The sequence below is a fragment of the Balaenoptera ricei genome, chromosome 4 (genome assembly GCF_028023285.1).
Source record: "Balaenoptera ricei isolate mBalRic1 chromosome 4, mBalRic1.hap2, whole genome shotgun sequence".
In the NCBI taxonomy this organism is placed as follows: domain Eukaryota; kingdom Metazoa; phylum Chordata; class Mammalia; order Artiodactyla; family Balaenopteridae; genus Balaenoptera; species Balaenoptera ricei.
In genome coordinates, this window is record NC_082642.1 from 150,131,394 (window position 1) to 150,147,439 (window position 16,046).

The window sequence follows — 16,046 nt, forward strand, 5'->3', positions numbered from 1 at the left end:
AGGAACTGTCAGCATAACATGAACTTAAAAAGAAAAAACAAACAACTGGAATTTTATTAATCTTCCTGAACTCCTTGCAGCTGCATCTATCAGGTGACCTGTGCAGCTGGACCTTTGTCAAATGGGGGCTGCTGAGCATGGGAATCCCTTGTTGTCTGGGGCATCCACCATTGTGTGAGAGGCAGTTTTTCTCGTGACAGCCCAAAGGCCATTTTCCTGTTTTCTTTGACCCCCGGCCATGAGAGCAGGGTGAGCGACCTAGACTTGACCAATCAGATAATCCTGCCTGGGCAAGTGACCCAGAGATAGAGGCATTCTGAGTGCATTTCGATTGTGGGAGCAGCTACAAGCTGAATGCTCACTGAAGTAGGGCCGAAGGAGCCTGCTGTGGCCATAGCAGCAATGTCCTTGCCAGTCTCTTCCTGGGCGTGATTCTGGCTGTGGTTCTGGCTGCTTAGCATGGGAGAATAGCCAAGAAAATTCTGAAAAAAAGTAATGAGGAGGGACTAGCTGTACCAGTTGTTAGACTTTATTATAATTAAATACCATGTTGTACTTATTTTATTTATTTATTTATTTATTTTTGGCCGTGCCGCGTGGCTTGTGGGATCTTAGTTCCCTGATCAGGGATTGAACCTGGGTCCTCGGCAGTGAAAGTGCCAAGTTCTAACTACTGGACTGCCAGGGAATTCCCTGTACTTGAGTTATTTTTAAAGTTTATGTATAGTAGTTAAAAATGGTAAAAAATTTAAGAAGGAACAGTTAGAGACTGAAATCTCTTAGAAATTATTATAACATTCCTCTAGAATATTTGGCTTCCTCATCATTTTGGAACTCACATTTGAATCCTTTTTGATTGTTGTGTGTATCACACACAGCAGAACTGATTAACAGTTGAACCCTCTTTTCCCTATCCACCCCATCTTTCTACCTGAACACGATGTAGGGGCTCGTTTGTATTACTCCTGCTTACACAAATAGAAACAGACATCTATAATAAAAGACAAATATCCATATTTATTACATTAATAAAAGACTAACATCTTATTTTCACCCTTCTATGCATTGCCTTTTTCATAACCTAAATGACCTTTTCTCTTTGAGTATCACTATAAATCAACAGCTGCTCACACACTCAACATGTCCAAATAATAGTTTATCACAAACTAGACAGTAGGACACCCTTTCAGCTGACTCCTCTGTCCTTTCAGTATCATCCCTGCTACTTTCAACTTTTTTTTTTTTTTTGGTTTCTGTCAACCAGATATTTCAGACACACTTTGATTCTTCCTATCATCTGCAGATACTGAATCAGCTACCTTCCATGGTGTCCAGGTTCCTTTTAGTGGATATTAGTGTCTAAATAAGGGCTGGAAAAATTGTATTTCTAAAGTCATAAACTCTTATTGATTTTTCTAATTTACCCTGGTAGCAGCTTCTACTTTTATTACGGTATATGATTTTATCAACCAATAACATTTTCCTTTATATCTTCTAACTTTCTAAAAACTTCATAGGATAGTTTGGCATATACATAATAGGTGCTTATTATGTTGAGTGAACTCTCTAGAAAAAAATGAGTCAATTGTTTTTGCAGCAAAGACACCTATGTGAAATGATGTACCTGGACATCATTTGATGGCAGTTGCTGACTACAGTCAAGGAGAGGTAGGGTAATGTTGGCCAGCTGCCTGGAGAAACTGACTTGCACTAGAGGCAGTGATGAGGGTCTCCTGGCAAAGGTGTCTGTCCTTTTTTCTGGCACTCTGCTTCTCTTGACCCTCTACTCTTTCCTGTATTAAGGCGAGAGTTTACTCTCTTCTGTATATAACTACTGTAAGAGTCCTGTGCCGTTAAGTTTTGAGTTTAAACTCCAAGGGAGGACTTGAACAGGGTTTCAAGGTACCCTTCCAGTAAGGTGCCCCCCTGTTGGGCAGGCAGAGCTCTTAGGCCACCCTGAAGGTGGCTCAGCAGTCTAAGGCTGGCTGGCTGCCTATGGGCCAGGTGGCCATTCCCTGTTTGCTCAGCTATGACAGAAATGTCGTCCTATGTGTAGGGTCATGCACATGTCCCCAGTATGTCAACCTAGACCTCCCAGTTCCAGAACTGCATATCCACATTAGAAATGACTGGCTAGAGTGGGAAATCATGCAGTCCCATTATACTCTTTACTAGTCTGAGTAGATTGCCTTCCATCTTCCCAAACTGTGAAGCTAAAATCTGGGTATTACAAAAATTTTCAATTATTAGAGGAATCTGTAATGATATTTCAAAGCACAAAGAACACTATCCCTCAGAAATGGGAGCTACCTCAAAATTTTATGACACCAACTTAGGATCAGAATAATTAGAGAAGTCTCAATTAAAATCAGTACAGATATACAATATGGGGAAGAGATATTAACTTATTAGACTTATTAGCTCTTCAAAAAAGAATATAAGAAAGATTAAGTTTTGGTATCTTATTTGGCTGAAAGTAAAAGGAATTCTGAATGCCTATTTTGATGATGAACAAAAAGGCCCCAAACAGGTAAAACCTGAAAGACCACTGGAAGCAATACATATATATCTTAGATATCTTTCAGGCTGAGTCCATGATAAAAGTCACCCTGCAAGCAAGCAGCTAGAATTCTTTCAAAGCTGGCTCCATTCTTGGATTAGGATGCTTCATTCCTCTTTGACCCAACAGATCTTGCCATTTTCTCCAAGCCGTACAGTTCCACTGGCCACCAGCTGGAGGGCTGAGGGAAATATTTTATGTTCTGCTAATTTTACTCTTTCAGATAGAGTTTCAACAGTGTCACCCCTCTTCACCGGAACAGCTTCTTGTAAAATAATTTGTCCAGCATCTACGTCTTCCTGGAGAAGCAAGTGAGAAAGTTTTGAACATTACCTCTGCCAAGTACAATTTACATTAAATACTAATAAGATTTTGGTAGAAAGAGACATACTCACAGCTACAAAGTGCACGGTGCACCCAGTGACAGTGACCCCGGCATCCAGGACTTGTTCATGGGCATTTGAACCCTTAAACGAAGGGAGCAAGGATGGGTGGATGTTGAGCATTTTCCCTGGAAATTAATTAAAACATAGTGGTCAGAATTTAAAAACCCTATGTATTCTGTTAAAGGAACATACACTTTCCTGTCTAGAATCAGGAGTCAATAGGAGCAAGGTTTTTCTAGGATGGGTGTTTTCTTTGTCAAAGACAGAAATGAGGAAAAGTGAAATACACATTCTCATCCAAGGAGGCCCTGGGAGCAGCAGGTTTCTGCCTTGCACAGCTGAAGACACACCAAGAGGCTTCTGAACAGGCGCCTGCAGTGACTCAAAGCTGGATGGGAGGGGTTCTAATCTGGATCATAGGGCTCTTGAAGAAAATTCAGCTTGTCCCTGGCACATAATATTAGAAAGACAGGAGGTTCCTGCCTAGTGTCTATGTGCTTGACTTCTAACCATGAATTGGCATGTTCACATGTGACTAATCCACAGATGCCGGATTAGTCAGTCTGTGTGCCTTATGTCACCAAAAGCATTGCCTGTGGTATATTACACCACAAGTGCTCTAACTATATTCACTTAAGAAAACAAACTCTCCGAAGAAGAAATACATTTATTGACCAAATATGTGCACAAAATAGAACCACAGGAAGCAGTCAAAACTTCTGTGGGAAAGGCATTAACAGCAGATACTATGTTATCTGGCAACAATGCCTTCCTTTCCATCTTCTGGCAATGGTTCACACTTCCTCAGAAGAGGAACTCTATTTTGGGATACAGAGAGTCACCTTCTCTTGCTTCTGAACAAGTAAAAATAGTCTCTTCCCAATATTTATCCAGAAGATGAAATAGTACGTTTGTAGTAATGTGAAACCAACCTAAGCTACATTAGAAACAGTAATTACAGCAGGCCAGAGAAAACTGATAGAGAGAGCAGGATAATAAATCATTATTCTTTGGGCTAAAGGCAAAGGAAATTCCGTTATGACGTGTGTCAAAATAAACCGTCACAGTAAATACCATGCATGACTGGGATTGTTTGGCAAGTTAACCACCGTATGGCCCATTTTCAGTATATTCCTCAATGTAGTATCAAACAATTTTTGCTTACCATTCCATTTTCTGACAAAGGGGCCAGATAAAATTCTCATGAATCCTGCAAGACAGACTATGTCTGTGGAGAACTCTTCAAGGACTTGGTCTACTGTAGTGTCAAATGCTACACGATTTTTATATAATTTATGATTAATTACCTAGAATAGAAAAAGATAGGTACAATCTGTTTCCAACAAATTATGAAAAATAATTTAAAACTCAACCTTTACATAGACCATACTTCACCTCCTTCTGAAGATACACGTGATGTCAAGAATTAAGTAATGGACGGGATGGGTATAAAGGCAAGCCCAGCACCCACCCCAAATCCAGGCATCCAAAGAACACTTGGGGGCAGGTTATGAGTTTAAATAATCTTGACAGATACTTTTCAAAGTAACTTACTCTGGTGGGAATTCCGGCTCTTTCTGCTCTCTCTAAGCCGGTCACTGCGGCTTTGTTGGAGATCACAACAACAACGTGTGCGCGGCTGCTTGGCTCCCTAGTGCTGTCTATGAGAGCCTGGAGGTTTGAGCCTGAAACGGGAGAAAAGCGCAGGTGAGCGCACGCTTCTTTAAAACGTTTACACCATTCTGAATAGGGAATGGTCAAGAGTTTTGAATAAAAATGTCTTAGAGGGCTTCCCTGGTGGCGCAGTGGTTGAGAATCCGCCTGCCAGTGCAGGGGACATTGGTTCGAGCCCTGGTCTGGGAAGATCCCACATGCCGCGGAGCAACTGGGCCCGTGAGCCACAACTACTGAGCCTGCGCGTCTGGAGCCTGTGCTCCGCAACAAGAGAGGCCGCGACGGTGAGAGGCCCGCGCACTGCAACGAAGAGTGGCCCCCGCTTGCCGCAACTAGAGGAAGCCCTTCGCACAGAAACGAAGACCCAACACAGCCAAATAAATAAATAAATAATAATTAAAGGTGCTAATAATTAAAAAAAAAAAAAAGTCTTAGAAAAGATTGGCAAAATATGTGAGGCTTTAAAATTCCGTTCCTCTTAGAATAATGGATTAGTATCTTACAAAAACATAGGCACTCCTGGTTCAAGGATATGTAATTGCTCCTGCAAAATAGTATGATTTAGCATAGCAGTAGAAACAGTATAACATGATTTTAAAACTGATTGATGAGGAATAAGCTGCTTAATTAAGAAAAAAATCAACCCTCTGAAGAAGAACAAACCACTATGACCCTTATAGTAGTTTCTTTGCTTTACCATCAACTTGGGTCTAAAGTAGACTGAAACCTTAAAATAGACTTGTAAAGCAATTATACTTCTGGGAAAGTTAACCTAAAGAAATAATCAGATATGCACTTACGAACTTATTGTATATTTAAAAGAATGTTATTAGCAATGTTACTTAAAACAGTGGAGGGAATTCCCTGGCCGTCCAGTGGTTAGGACTCTGCTCTCACTGCTGAGGGCCTGGGTTCAATCCCTGGTCGGGGAACTAAGATCCCACAAGCCGCATGGCGTGGTGCAAATAAAAAAAATAAAAAATTTAAAAAAAAAGGAAAAAAGAATCATACTATATCCATCCATATGAGAGAATACAATGCTCTCAGTACTTTACCCCACTGTCTGTAAGAGTCAAACACAAATTTTGTATTGTTACTACTAACAACTTAAAAAAGCCTCAACTATCCTAAGACTTTTCAACTACAAAGCTATGATTCAAAAGAAGTTGGAATTTCCATTGTCTTTTCTAGCTTCTCTCTCTTCAGCCATCTTCCCAACACCCTCTACTTTTCCTTTAGAAGCTGTTTCAAATGCCTGAGAAAAGTGGAAAGACTGAGGATGTAGAAAAGATAACACTCCTTAATGATACCTAGCCCCAGTACTGAGAGTGTTCTCACAGTTGGAAGGAGGGGTTTTTTTTGGGGGGGGGGGGGTGGTGTGGGTGGGAGAAAAGGAAGAGCATTTCTACAGCTCTGTAGTAAAGAGGAAGCCACATCTCACCTGTCCCAGATATTAAGACAGCTACTCTTGCCTTTTTTGGTTGAACAGAGAAATGATTTTTCAGGGTGCCATTCTCCAATACTGATCCATTTATTTGCATGGTTTCAATCAGATGCTTGACTTTCACACGAGGAGAACCTTTGTTTCAAACACACCCAATAAATAAAAAAAGAACAACTGTGAATTAACAGTAATATGGAAAGAGAAGTGTTCTATAAAAACTTCAGAGTACTGTATTTTATTCTGAAAATAAGATATGCAAGTACTAAAATAATAGTTTTGCTTTACTTATTGTCACTCATTCATACAAACTTCCTGATGGTGAACATATATAACTGCCCACTTCAACTAAAAGCTACAGCACTATATCTAAACATAAAGTGGATATGTTACTGCCTGCCAGTGTTCTGTCTCCCCTTTCCTGCAAGTCTTGCATCCACAATAGTGCTATGACCTCTTGGCTTCAAGGGTAGGCATGTGACCCAAGCAAGGCCATTCAAAGACTTGATATAGGATGTTGAGAAAGAGAGGGCCTCTCTTACTGCAATGTGAGTTGAAGGATGTGGGCTCAAGACATCTTTCCGGTATTTGGAGAGCCTGCCTGAAAATGAAAGCCACACAATAAAGGGATGAAAGGCAGATACAGACAAAATAAACAAGGCTTGACATCTCTGTTAGAGAATCTGAGTTGGTTTTCTGTCAATCTGCCAATTTCTAGTACTTCTAACAGAGTTCTGAGTCATACACAGTACTGGTCAGGGTGCTTGCTCACTACTCCTTGAATTGAGCTGAACCACAAAGCAGAGCCTGAGACAAGGTCTTACATGCGAGGTGATTACTTTGGGAAGTGATCCTAGGGAACGAGAATGAGGATGGGGAAGAGCCAATATAAGAGTGTTATTAAACTGGTCACCACTGTGGGCAATTGGGGCTTGATTCCACTGAGAACCTCAAAGGAGCCATGTACACTGTGCCTCAGAACCGCTCCCTTCTTCTGTCCCTAAAGTGGGCATTTATTCACTAGTTCTCACCCCACTGGTCAAGGGTTGTCCTGCAGGGTGCAGTTGTGCATATGTGACTGCTACACAGAGGTGTCAGAGCCCTGAGGCAGAAATGAAGAGATGAGTGCTATTACTGGCATGGGTGTTTTCATGTTACAGCTGCGTAAAGACAGCTGCCATATCAATGGCTTGAAATGGAGCAACTAAATATACTGAAGAGCAACTAAATAAGGAACAGTTACCTTCAGGACATGCAACCACTCTGCCGATCACCCAGGCTTCTTCCTTGTGCTGCTGAATATCCTGCAGAATCTGCTGTGTCAGATCCTTTGATACCACGAGGGCAGCCCCAATCCCACAGTTAAATGTTCTGGCCATCTCTTCTTCAGAGAGGTGTCCTTCCTGCTGTAACCACGAGAAGATCCTGGGGATCCTCCAGGTCTGGGCATCTGAAAACAGGCAAGAGATGTTCAATTAACCTATTATTGACACAAAGTATAGAAGTATGTACATATACAAACCTATGGAAATTAAAACCAGCACTGCTATTTTATAGAGGGTAAAACTATAAACTGGCCTTTCAGAAGTTTTTTTGGGATCCATTTGTACCTCAGGCATTAAGAACACTTTTCTTGTCACACTTGGCCAGTATTCACAACTGAGTGAAGTTTTGTGCTGCGTTAACTAACCAGATTCTTAGAAATCCCCTAATGAATTAGATGCTCTAATGGCTGAATTTCAGTAAAGGTTGGCCTACTACCCTTTTGTGAATGAGAAAAAAAAAACAACTAGATTTAGGCGTAAGAACATATCCTCTAATACAACAAAAATCTCTAATAAAAAATTTTAGGTAATACCTATATAGACACACACATAAAATTCTTTTTTTTTGGCCCTGCTGCATAGCTTGCAGGATCTTAGTTCCCCAACCAGGGACTGAAACCGGCCATTGCAGTGAAACCACTGAGTCCTAACCACTGGACCACCAGGGAATTCCCAACCAATAAGTTTCCTGAAACAGCAATCTTCACTCATTGTCTCTGTATCTCTGCCATCATCCCCCGCTCCAATATATGGGGGTTGGTATCTATCCTCACCAAGCTGCTTTTTGACACTGCTAACCAGTGTCATGTTGAAATCCTTGCTCGGAGTTGATACTTTTACATGGTTTACTGCCTGATTTTGACTATTCTTTTTTAGAAAGTCTACCTCTGCCAAACTTTAAGGTGGGTGGAATATTGAGGAACAACCTTTTGGTCCCTCCTATTCTCTTTGCGATTAACTATTACTACCTGCATATAAGTACCCAACTTAACTTCTGCTCACAAAAACACTACAATAAATACTTCAAAGATTTAAAACACTGTATTTCCACTTCCTATTCCAAATCTACTCACCTACTAAACTAGAAACTTGGGACTTCTTTTTTCCTTCTAAGCACAAAATGATTCTCCAATCTGTTTCCCTTCTCTATGCCTTGGTTCAGGTCTCCTTTATCCCCTGCAGGGACGATTTAATAACTACCACTTCCCTTCCCAGCATGTTCCTGATTCCATCTTGAAAGAGCTTGAGCTTACTGACCTCCTTGGAGAATCTGCTTAAAGAATTTCATCTAAGTCAATTACACGAGGACTTTATGCCTTATCAACATGGCTAATGAAGCGAGAAAAGGTGGAAAAGGGTCAGTCCTATTTTTTCCCCAAGAAGCCCCAATGATTTAAGAATTTTCCAGGCAAGGACTTCCCTGGTGGTCCAGTGGCTAAGACTCTGCACTCCCAACGCAGGGGGCCCAGGTTTGATCCCTTGTCAGGGAACTAGACCCCACATGCCGCAACTAAGACCTGGCGCAGCCAAATAAATAAATAAATAAATAAAATATTTTAAAAAAGAATTTTCCAGGTATAATCATATGTGTACTAACTACCCATAAAGTTTCCTTCCACAATGTATTTTTTCTCATAACAGTTTTCTGAGCAAACGTTCTTTTTAGCAATCTTACCTAAATCCACCCCAAATTTCTGAGGTAGGACTCTGGGGATGTTTTCTAGCAATCCTCCACCGGTAATATGTGCAAAGGCCTTAACATGTCCTGAACGCAGGACAGGTAACAGTGAATGGCTGTAGATTCTGGTTGGAGTTAGAAGTAAGTCACCTGTATATTAGAAAGATGAGACAAAAACTTAGTCTATGAATATAAAACCAAAACATATGCAATTTGTTCCATTCTAACTTTAAGTAACGAAAGCCTAACCCAACTAAGTGGTTGCTCAGACATTTCCAAGCAGGAGAGTTTAAATGTGAGTATGTTTACCTAAGGCCTGGCCACCACAGCCATCAGGTGCTGGAGAGGAGTACTGAAGGGAAGATTTCGCTACAATTTTCCTCACAAGGCTAAATCCATTGCTGTGAAGACCAGATGAAGCTATTCCAATAACAGCGTCTCCTTCAGTGATTCTTTCCAGGTGAGGGAGTTTCTGATCCCGCTCCACTGCACCAACGGCAAAACCGGCTAGATCATACTCTCCAGGAGGGTACATGTCAGGCATTTCTGCCGTTTCACCTCCTGGCAGAAAGAGAAAACAAGAGCAAAGAAATCACCGAATACTTATAAACCTGTCTAGGAAGTAGTGACACCAGCTACTCTTCATATGAACAATTAAACAAAAGCTGTATTCTGCAAACATCTAAGCATGATTTCAGGGGAAATAGCACTAATTTCCACAAAGGGTGAGTATAGCCTCCAAACATCATTATTTTTACGGGATGAACACTCAGTTGAATATAACACCATTTCTCCAGCAGTTTAGTTTCAGAAATGCTTTCACCTATATTTGATCTTTACAATCACTCTATGTTCCAATAATGGTACAGGCTTAGAGAAGTGATTTAATCAGACCTGCCTAACTCTAAGTGCCCTGGCCTAAAAAATATGTCATAGTTCATATTACCACCATATTGTGTAAAGACAGGGTCTAGGCAGGCAGATCCAAATTAGGAACTGTTTCTAAAAGATGGTTGAAAGGCAATTTTGGCTTTTGGGACATACTAGTCCACAGAAATGGTAATATAAAATAGGTAGTTTTGTTCCTTGGTCAACCTACAAATTAATTTTGTTCAAAATTCTCATGTATGTATTTAATATTTCTGTAAACCTTGGGTACATTTTATTCTTAGTGTCATTTCTGTGGGAAAATAAGGCTTAAGTTAAGATTCAGAAAGCCAAGAACCAATCTGCCTCTGCTGCAGGGCCATAAGGAGGAAACAACCCCCTACCCTGTCTGTCCAGGAGGCCACTGAGAGAGATGGGAGTGAAATGGTGGCTGAGGATCAGGGAGAAAGATGAGGCCTGGGTGATGGTGGAGGAGTATGAGTCTCAGTCTGGGGACCAACCCTTGAGGGGAGGGTTTGAGGGCACAAAGGTCTAAGTTTTCCTTAGGTGGTATCATCTATATTTTACTTGCCTCATCTTGTGACACATAGTTTGTCTCGTTAGGTCTACTGGTAACCGATCATGTTTGTACATAGGGCTGAAATACATAAGAAGGATGCGTGATTAAAATAGATGATCATACCGAGGAGAGCACATCCGGCTTTTTTACAAGCTTTAGCGATTCCAGCAACAACAGCTTCAGTCGTACTGGGGTCAAGTTTTCCACAGGAAAAGTAGTCGAGGAAAAAGAGGGGCTCCGCTCCTTGTGCCAGAATATCATTTACACACATCGCAACCAAATCTTGACCAATGGTTTCATGTTTATGGCACTGCTGGGCAATCTACAGAAGAATATAAACATCCACATAAGCGAATAAGCTCCAAACTATATCTTGTCAATTATCAGTGGAGGCTAACAATATTACTGACTTTTGGCTAGGTGCTCTGAACACCTAAAGACAAAAGAACACTAAATTCCGATAAGCTACTTGGTCTGAAAGTATTCCCTTTTTTCCCCTAAGATAACCCTTCTATCTGGATATAGCCTCACCAACACTGTGTTATTAGAAACACGTAGCTATTGTAGCCAACTGTATGATTACTTGGTGTGGTTCTCTTTAGTGTATATATGTCAAGAGGGGAAAGATATGTATTTTATTTGTTTATTTATTTATGGCTGCGTTGGGTCTTCGTTGCTGCACGTGGGCTGTTGCGGTGAGCGGGGGCTACTCTTCGTCGCGCTGCGCGGGCTTCTCATTGCACTGGCTTCTCTTGTCGTGGAGCACGGGCTCTAGGCGTACGGGCTTCAGTAGTTGTGGCACGCGGGCTCAGTAGTTGTGGCTCACGTGCTCTAGAGTGCAGGCTCAGTAGCTGTGGCGCACAGGCTTAGGTGCTCCGCGCATGTGGGATCTTCCTGGACCAGGGCTTGAACCCGTGTCCCCTGCATTGGCAGGCGGATTCTTTTTTTTTTTTTTTTAATATTTTAATTAATTTATTTATTAATTTATTTATTTTTGGTTGTGTTGGGTCTTCGTTTCTGTGCGAGGGCTTTCCCCAGTTGCGGCAAGCGGGAGCCACTCTTCATCGCAGTGCGCGGGCCTCTCACTATCACGGCCTCTCTTGCTGTGGAGCACAGGCTCCAGACGCGCAGGCTCAGTAGTTGTGGCTCACGGGCCCAGTTGCTCCGCGGCATGTGGGATCCTCCCAGACCAGGGCTCAAACCCGTGTCCCCTGCATTGGCAGGCAGATTCTCAACCACTGCGCCACCAGGGAAGCCCTGGCAGGCGGATTCTTAACCACTGCACCACCAGGGAAGTCCCGAAAGATATGTATTTGATACACAGTAACTTCTTTCATATCTTTCATAAAAGGCCTTTACTCACATAGGTGTCTGATTACCTTCAGTTTAGTTCCAACGCCATCTGTTCCACAGGCCAGAAGAGGATCGTTGAAACCGGCTGCTTTCAAATCAAAAAGACCAGCAAAACCTCCAAGATCAACATCACAGCCTGTTGGAGAGAAAATTAATTACTTGCTGCATTTCAACAGCAAAGAGTTGATCAAGAAAGCAGATATTAAAGGGGCATACATATCCTTTTGAGTTTAAGATCATGGATAAGAAATGCTTTTAATGTTAGAGATAAGAAAGCAGAACACTGTGAGTTTGGCTTAAATAGGGCAAGACTTACAGCAACTTGGCATTAATCTGGAACATTTTCCTCAGTAAACTACAAAGCACAAATCAATACACAATGTTTGTCACAGTTGATGAACTAGCAAAGGACAGACTCTGACTTACCTGGTCTGGAGGTGGCTTTTGCTAAAGGCTTAATTTTCTTGACCAGCATATTTCCAGCTGCAATGTCTACCCCAGATTCCTTGTAAGTCAGGCCCCTAAAGAGTTTAAAAAAAACAAAGACATCACCTAAATGCCAGGGGAGAATCATTTTAACCTTAAAATATTATTTAAAGCAGACGATATCACTAGTGATTTTCATATCCCCCAGTACGCTGGGCCATATCCAGAGATTTTGATTTAGCTGGTCTAGGGCCGGTCCTAGGAATTGAAATGTGTTTAAACAACCTCCTCAGTTGATCATCACTATTTGGAACTTCACTATTTCTAACTACTTCTCTAACTTAACTATTTCTTCCAGAAGTACTTGTCACAGGCAGTTAAATATACCAATATTTGGCCGTAATATTTCTGTTCAATTTTGATATGGGAAGGAAAGGACTGCCAAAACGGAGTCAAAAAAGTGAAAATTAGGATTATAAGAACTCTACAAAGAAATCTCTCAATAATGAAACTGAGCCCTTACTGCAATAATAGAGAACTGTATTAGTTTCCTTATAGCTAAAGACAGTAAGAAATAAGATTTTAAAAACTCTAAAAAAAGCAAAACCAGGTAATGATATTCAGTGCATCATTTCCATCTATAATAGTGCCAACAAGTTGGAACAGTACATTTAGAGATCAAGTTTATAAATGGAAATGTGACTTCATTAGTCTTGCCTTACAAAAATGACAACTCTGGACTAGTGGGATTCAGGGATACGTGAAGAAATATGTCAAGTTTTATTAGAAGCAAGGTGCCAGGGTACAGACTTGAGAGAAATCTGGCAGTTAACTCCAATAAAGTTAGCAGTCTGGGGTCACGCTTAGATAGGAAACGAAGTTCTACTGGTTAAAAACAACTCTTTTGTCAGGTAGCAACTGGCACTGTAGCCTCTCATCTTCTTCATCTTTAAAGAATTAGACGAGTATTAAGATTTCAAGTCCCTTGAAATAGGTCATTTCAATAGAATCTAGTCATTTTAAAATAAAAAATAAAATTTTAGCATGGTATTTTAATGTTCAAAAAAAAAATTCCATTATTTAACCTTAAAAAATTTGCCTATCAGTAACAGTGTAACTTGAATTAAGTTGCTAAAAATTTCTCATTTTGTCCTAAAACACATTTATTTCTCATAGATGAACTCAATGAGCAATAGTAATTGTGATGAGATCAAAACACCCACATTTGCAGTTAATAGTTCATTGATTTTACAAAGGAATAGTTAGTTGTATATGACAATAAATGAATCAATAAAGGGTTACAAAATACATTTCAGTAATAAGTATAAATGCAGTGGCCAAATGAGATGGCCAAAATTTATAGTATAATTAAATAAAGTTGCAAAGTTAGACGACCAATATTTTCATCTTGAATTCTTTGACAAAATCATGAACTAAGATAAATACAACAGGGACTTCCCTGGTGGTGCAGTGGTTAAGAATCCGCCTGCCAATGCAGGGACACAGGTTCGTGCCCTGGTCCGGGAAGATCCCACACGCCGTGGAGCAACAAAGCCCATGTGCCACAGCTACTGAGCCTGTGCTCTAGAGCCTGAGAGCCACAACTGCTGAGCCCGCGTGCCACAACTACTGAAGCCTGTGCACCTAGAGCCCATTCTCTGTAACAAGGAGCCTGTGCACCACAACAAAGAATAGCCCCTACTCGCCGCAACTAGAGAAAGCCCGCGTGCAGCAATGAAGACTCAATGCAGCTGAAAATAAATAAGTAAAAAGATAAATACAACAGTAATATATAAATATATGATAACTCAAGGAATAAAAATCCCTTCCCCCATCTTGATTGATGAATAATTGACAACTGATTGCATGTATCTAAAACGTACAATGTGAAAAAATCTTTCAACAGCACTGATCTTATTGAGCTTTTCAAAGATGAGCTACCATGAAGTTTTTTCCATTTCATTTGAATATTGCTGTAACTAGTAGTTTCAATTCAAACTAAATGCAAATCAAAATCAGATCAGTCGGGCTTCCCTGGTGGCACAGTGGTTAAGAATCCACCTGTTGATGCAGGGGACATGGGTTCGAGCCCTGGTCTGGGAAGATCCCACATGCCACGGAGCAGCTAAGCCCGTGAGCCACAACTACTGAGCCTGCACTCTAGAACCCGCGAGCCACAACTACTGAAGCCTGCACACCTACAGCCTGTGCTCCGCAGCAAGAGAAGCCACCACAATGAGAAGCCCACGCACCGCAACGAAGAGTAGCCTGCGCACCGCAACGAAGAGTAGCCCGCGCACCGCAACAAAGAGTAGCCCCCGCTCACCACAACTAAAGAAAGCCCACACCAGCAACGAAGACCCAACGCAGCCAAAAATAAAATAAGTAAAATAAATAAATTTATATATATATAAAAAAATCAGATCAGTCTCATAGAGTTAAGAATATAGAATGACTTAGTACAGGGTTAATGGAGTTTTCTACATCGCCATTTATGCCAGTTCTGAAGCTGTGCTATAATCACCTTGGTCAGAAGTTTACCTGGGCTGCTGGAGAAAAGCTATGGCACGATAGCCAATGTCGTTCCTATAAATGGCTCCCTCAAACTTTATAGCAGCTAGTCCTTTCTTGGCTCCTTCAAGGGCTGAGATGAGATTTTCCCGGATGGCCGTTACTGTAAGGACCCTACCCCCGTTAGTCACCACTTTGCCATCTTTTAGGGCAGTGCCTGCTTGGAACACCTCTAGTCCTAAAGCTTGAGCCTCAGGAAACCCTGTAAGAGAGCATATTTGACATATCAATTGCAGTAATAATATTCTACACTGTGGCTTATAATTTCCAGAAGTTTTTTTTTAAATAAAATCTTTATTTCACTTAAATGAATCTTCACAAGAATCCTATCAGAAAGGAATTAATGTAATATAATAGTAAATACAGCCTTTCTCCTAAGAACAGTCTGTTCTGCTCTAGGGTGACAACTGTATTACTAAAACCTTGTGTTATCATAAATCTCATGTAAGAATGATTATTTCAATAAGGAAGGAAAAAAAAAAGAAGCTAAGCCCTGAAAAGTTTGAAACTAGAAGCATAAAGTTATTTTCTCCTGAAAAGTTAAAAAAAAGAAAAAATTAACAAAACCTAAACATCATGAATAAATCCTGCATTTGATCACATTTTTTACTGAAGAGTAAAAGAATTTCTTTTTGCTTTATCATAGCCAACTAAATAAAGTTGCTTTCTTTTTTAAAAAAACCAATAAGATCATTGCAATGCAAAACATATTCTTAATCTTTTCCCTAATAAAACAATTGTAAAATTTTAAGACAAATATGATTTAAATTAGGTTTTGGGCTCCACCTAAAAGAAAATCCCTGGCTTCATTTTTTCTTTTGGCTGCGTTGGGTCTTCGTTGCTGTGTGTGGGCTTTCTCTAGTTGCAGGGAGTGGGCTCAGTAGTTGCGGTGCACGGGCTCTAGGGCGTGCAGGCTTCAGTAGTTGTGGCTCGCGGGCTCTAGAGCACACGGTCAGTAGTTGTGGTGCACGGGCTTAGTTGCTCCACGGCAAGTGGGATCTTCATGGACCAGGGATCGAATCCGTGTCCCCTGCACTGGCAGGCGATTCTTAACCACTCTGTCACCAGGGAAGTCCCCTGGCTTCAATTTCTTTTGAATTAGTTTTAAGATCTCACATACGTATTTTACATTTAAAATATTATTAGACTGTGTTTTCTAAATTCTGAAATGACCAACATGGACAG

The 16,046-nt window shown here is 40.9% G+C and overlaps 1 protein-coding gene across 3 annotated transcripts in view; it reads right to left on the reverse strand.

The window, feature by feature from the left end:
* Positions 1-997: 997 nt before the first annotated feature.
* GART (phosphoribosylglycinamide formyltransferase, phosphoribosylglycinamide synthetase, phosphoribosylaminoimidazole synthetase) overlaps positions 998-16,046 on the reverse strand; it is a 28,506-nt gene continuing 13,457 nt past the window's right edge. For 2 of the 3 annotated variants that reach the window (XM_059921469.1, XM_059921470.1), the window contains exons 11-22: positions 14,832-15,063; positions 12,291-12,385; positions 11,891-12,000; positions 10,635-10,833; positions 9,374-9,625; positions 9,062-9,214; positions 7,305-7,511; positions 6,062-6,199; positions 4,501-4,631; positions 4,112-4,253; positions 2,956-3,071; positions 998-2,859 (exon numbers count right to left, since the gene is read on the reverse strand). In XM_059921469.1, coding sequence (XP_059777452.1) covers positions 2,668-2,859; positions 2,956-3,071; positions 4,112-4,253; positions 4,501-4,631; positions 6,062-6,199; positions 7,305-7,511; positions 9,062-9,214; positions 9,374-9,625; positions 10,635-10,833; positions 11,891-12,000; positions 12,291-12,385; positions 14,832-15,063 — 1,967 coding nt within the window. In that variant the 3' untranslated portion in view covers positions 998-2,667. Of the gene's footprint in view, positions 2,860-2,955; positions 3,072-4,111; positions 4,254-4,500; positions 4,632-6,061; positions 6,200-6,603; positions 6,663-7,304; positions 7,512-9,061; positions 9,215-9,373; positions 9,626-10,634; positions 10,834-11,890; positions 12,001-12,290; positions 12,386-14,831; positions 15,064-16,046 lie in introns of those variants that run through there. The other variant, XM_059921471.1, reaches the window with a different exon arrangement.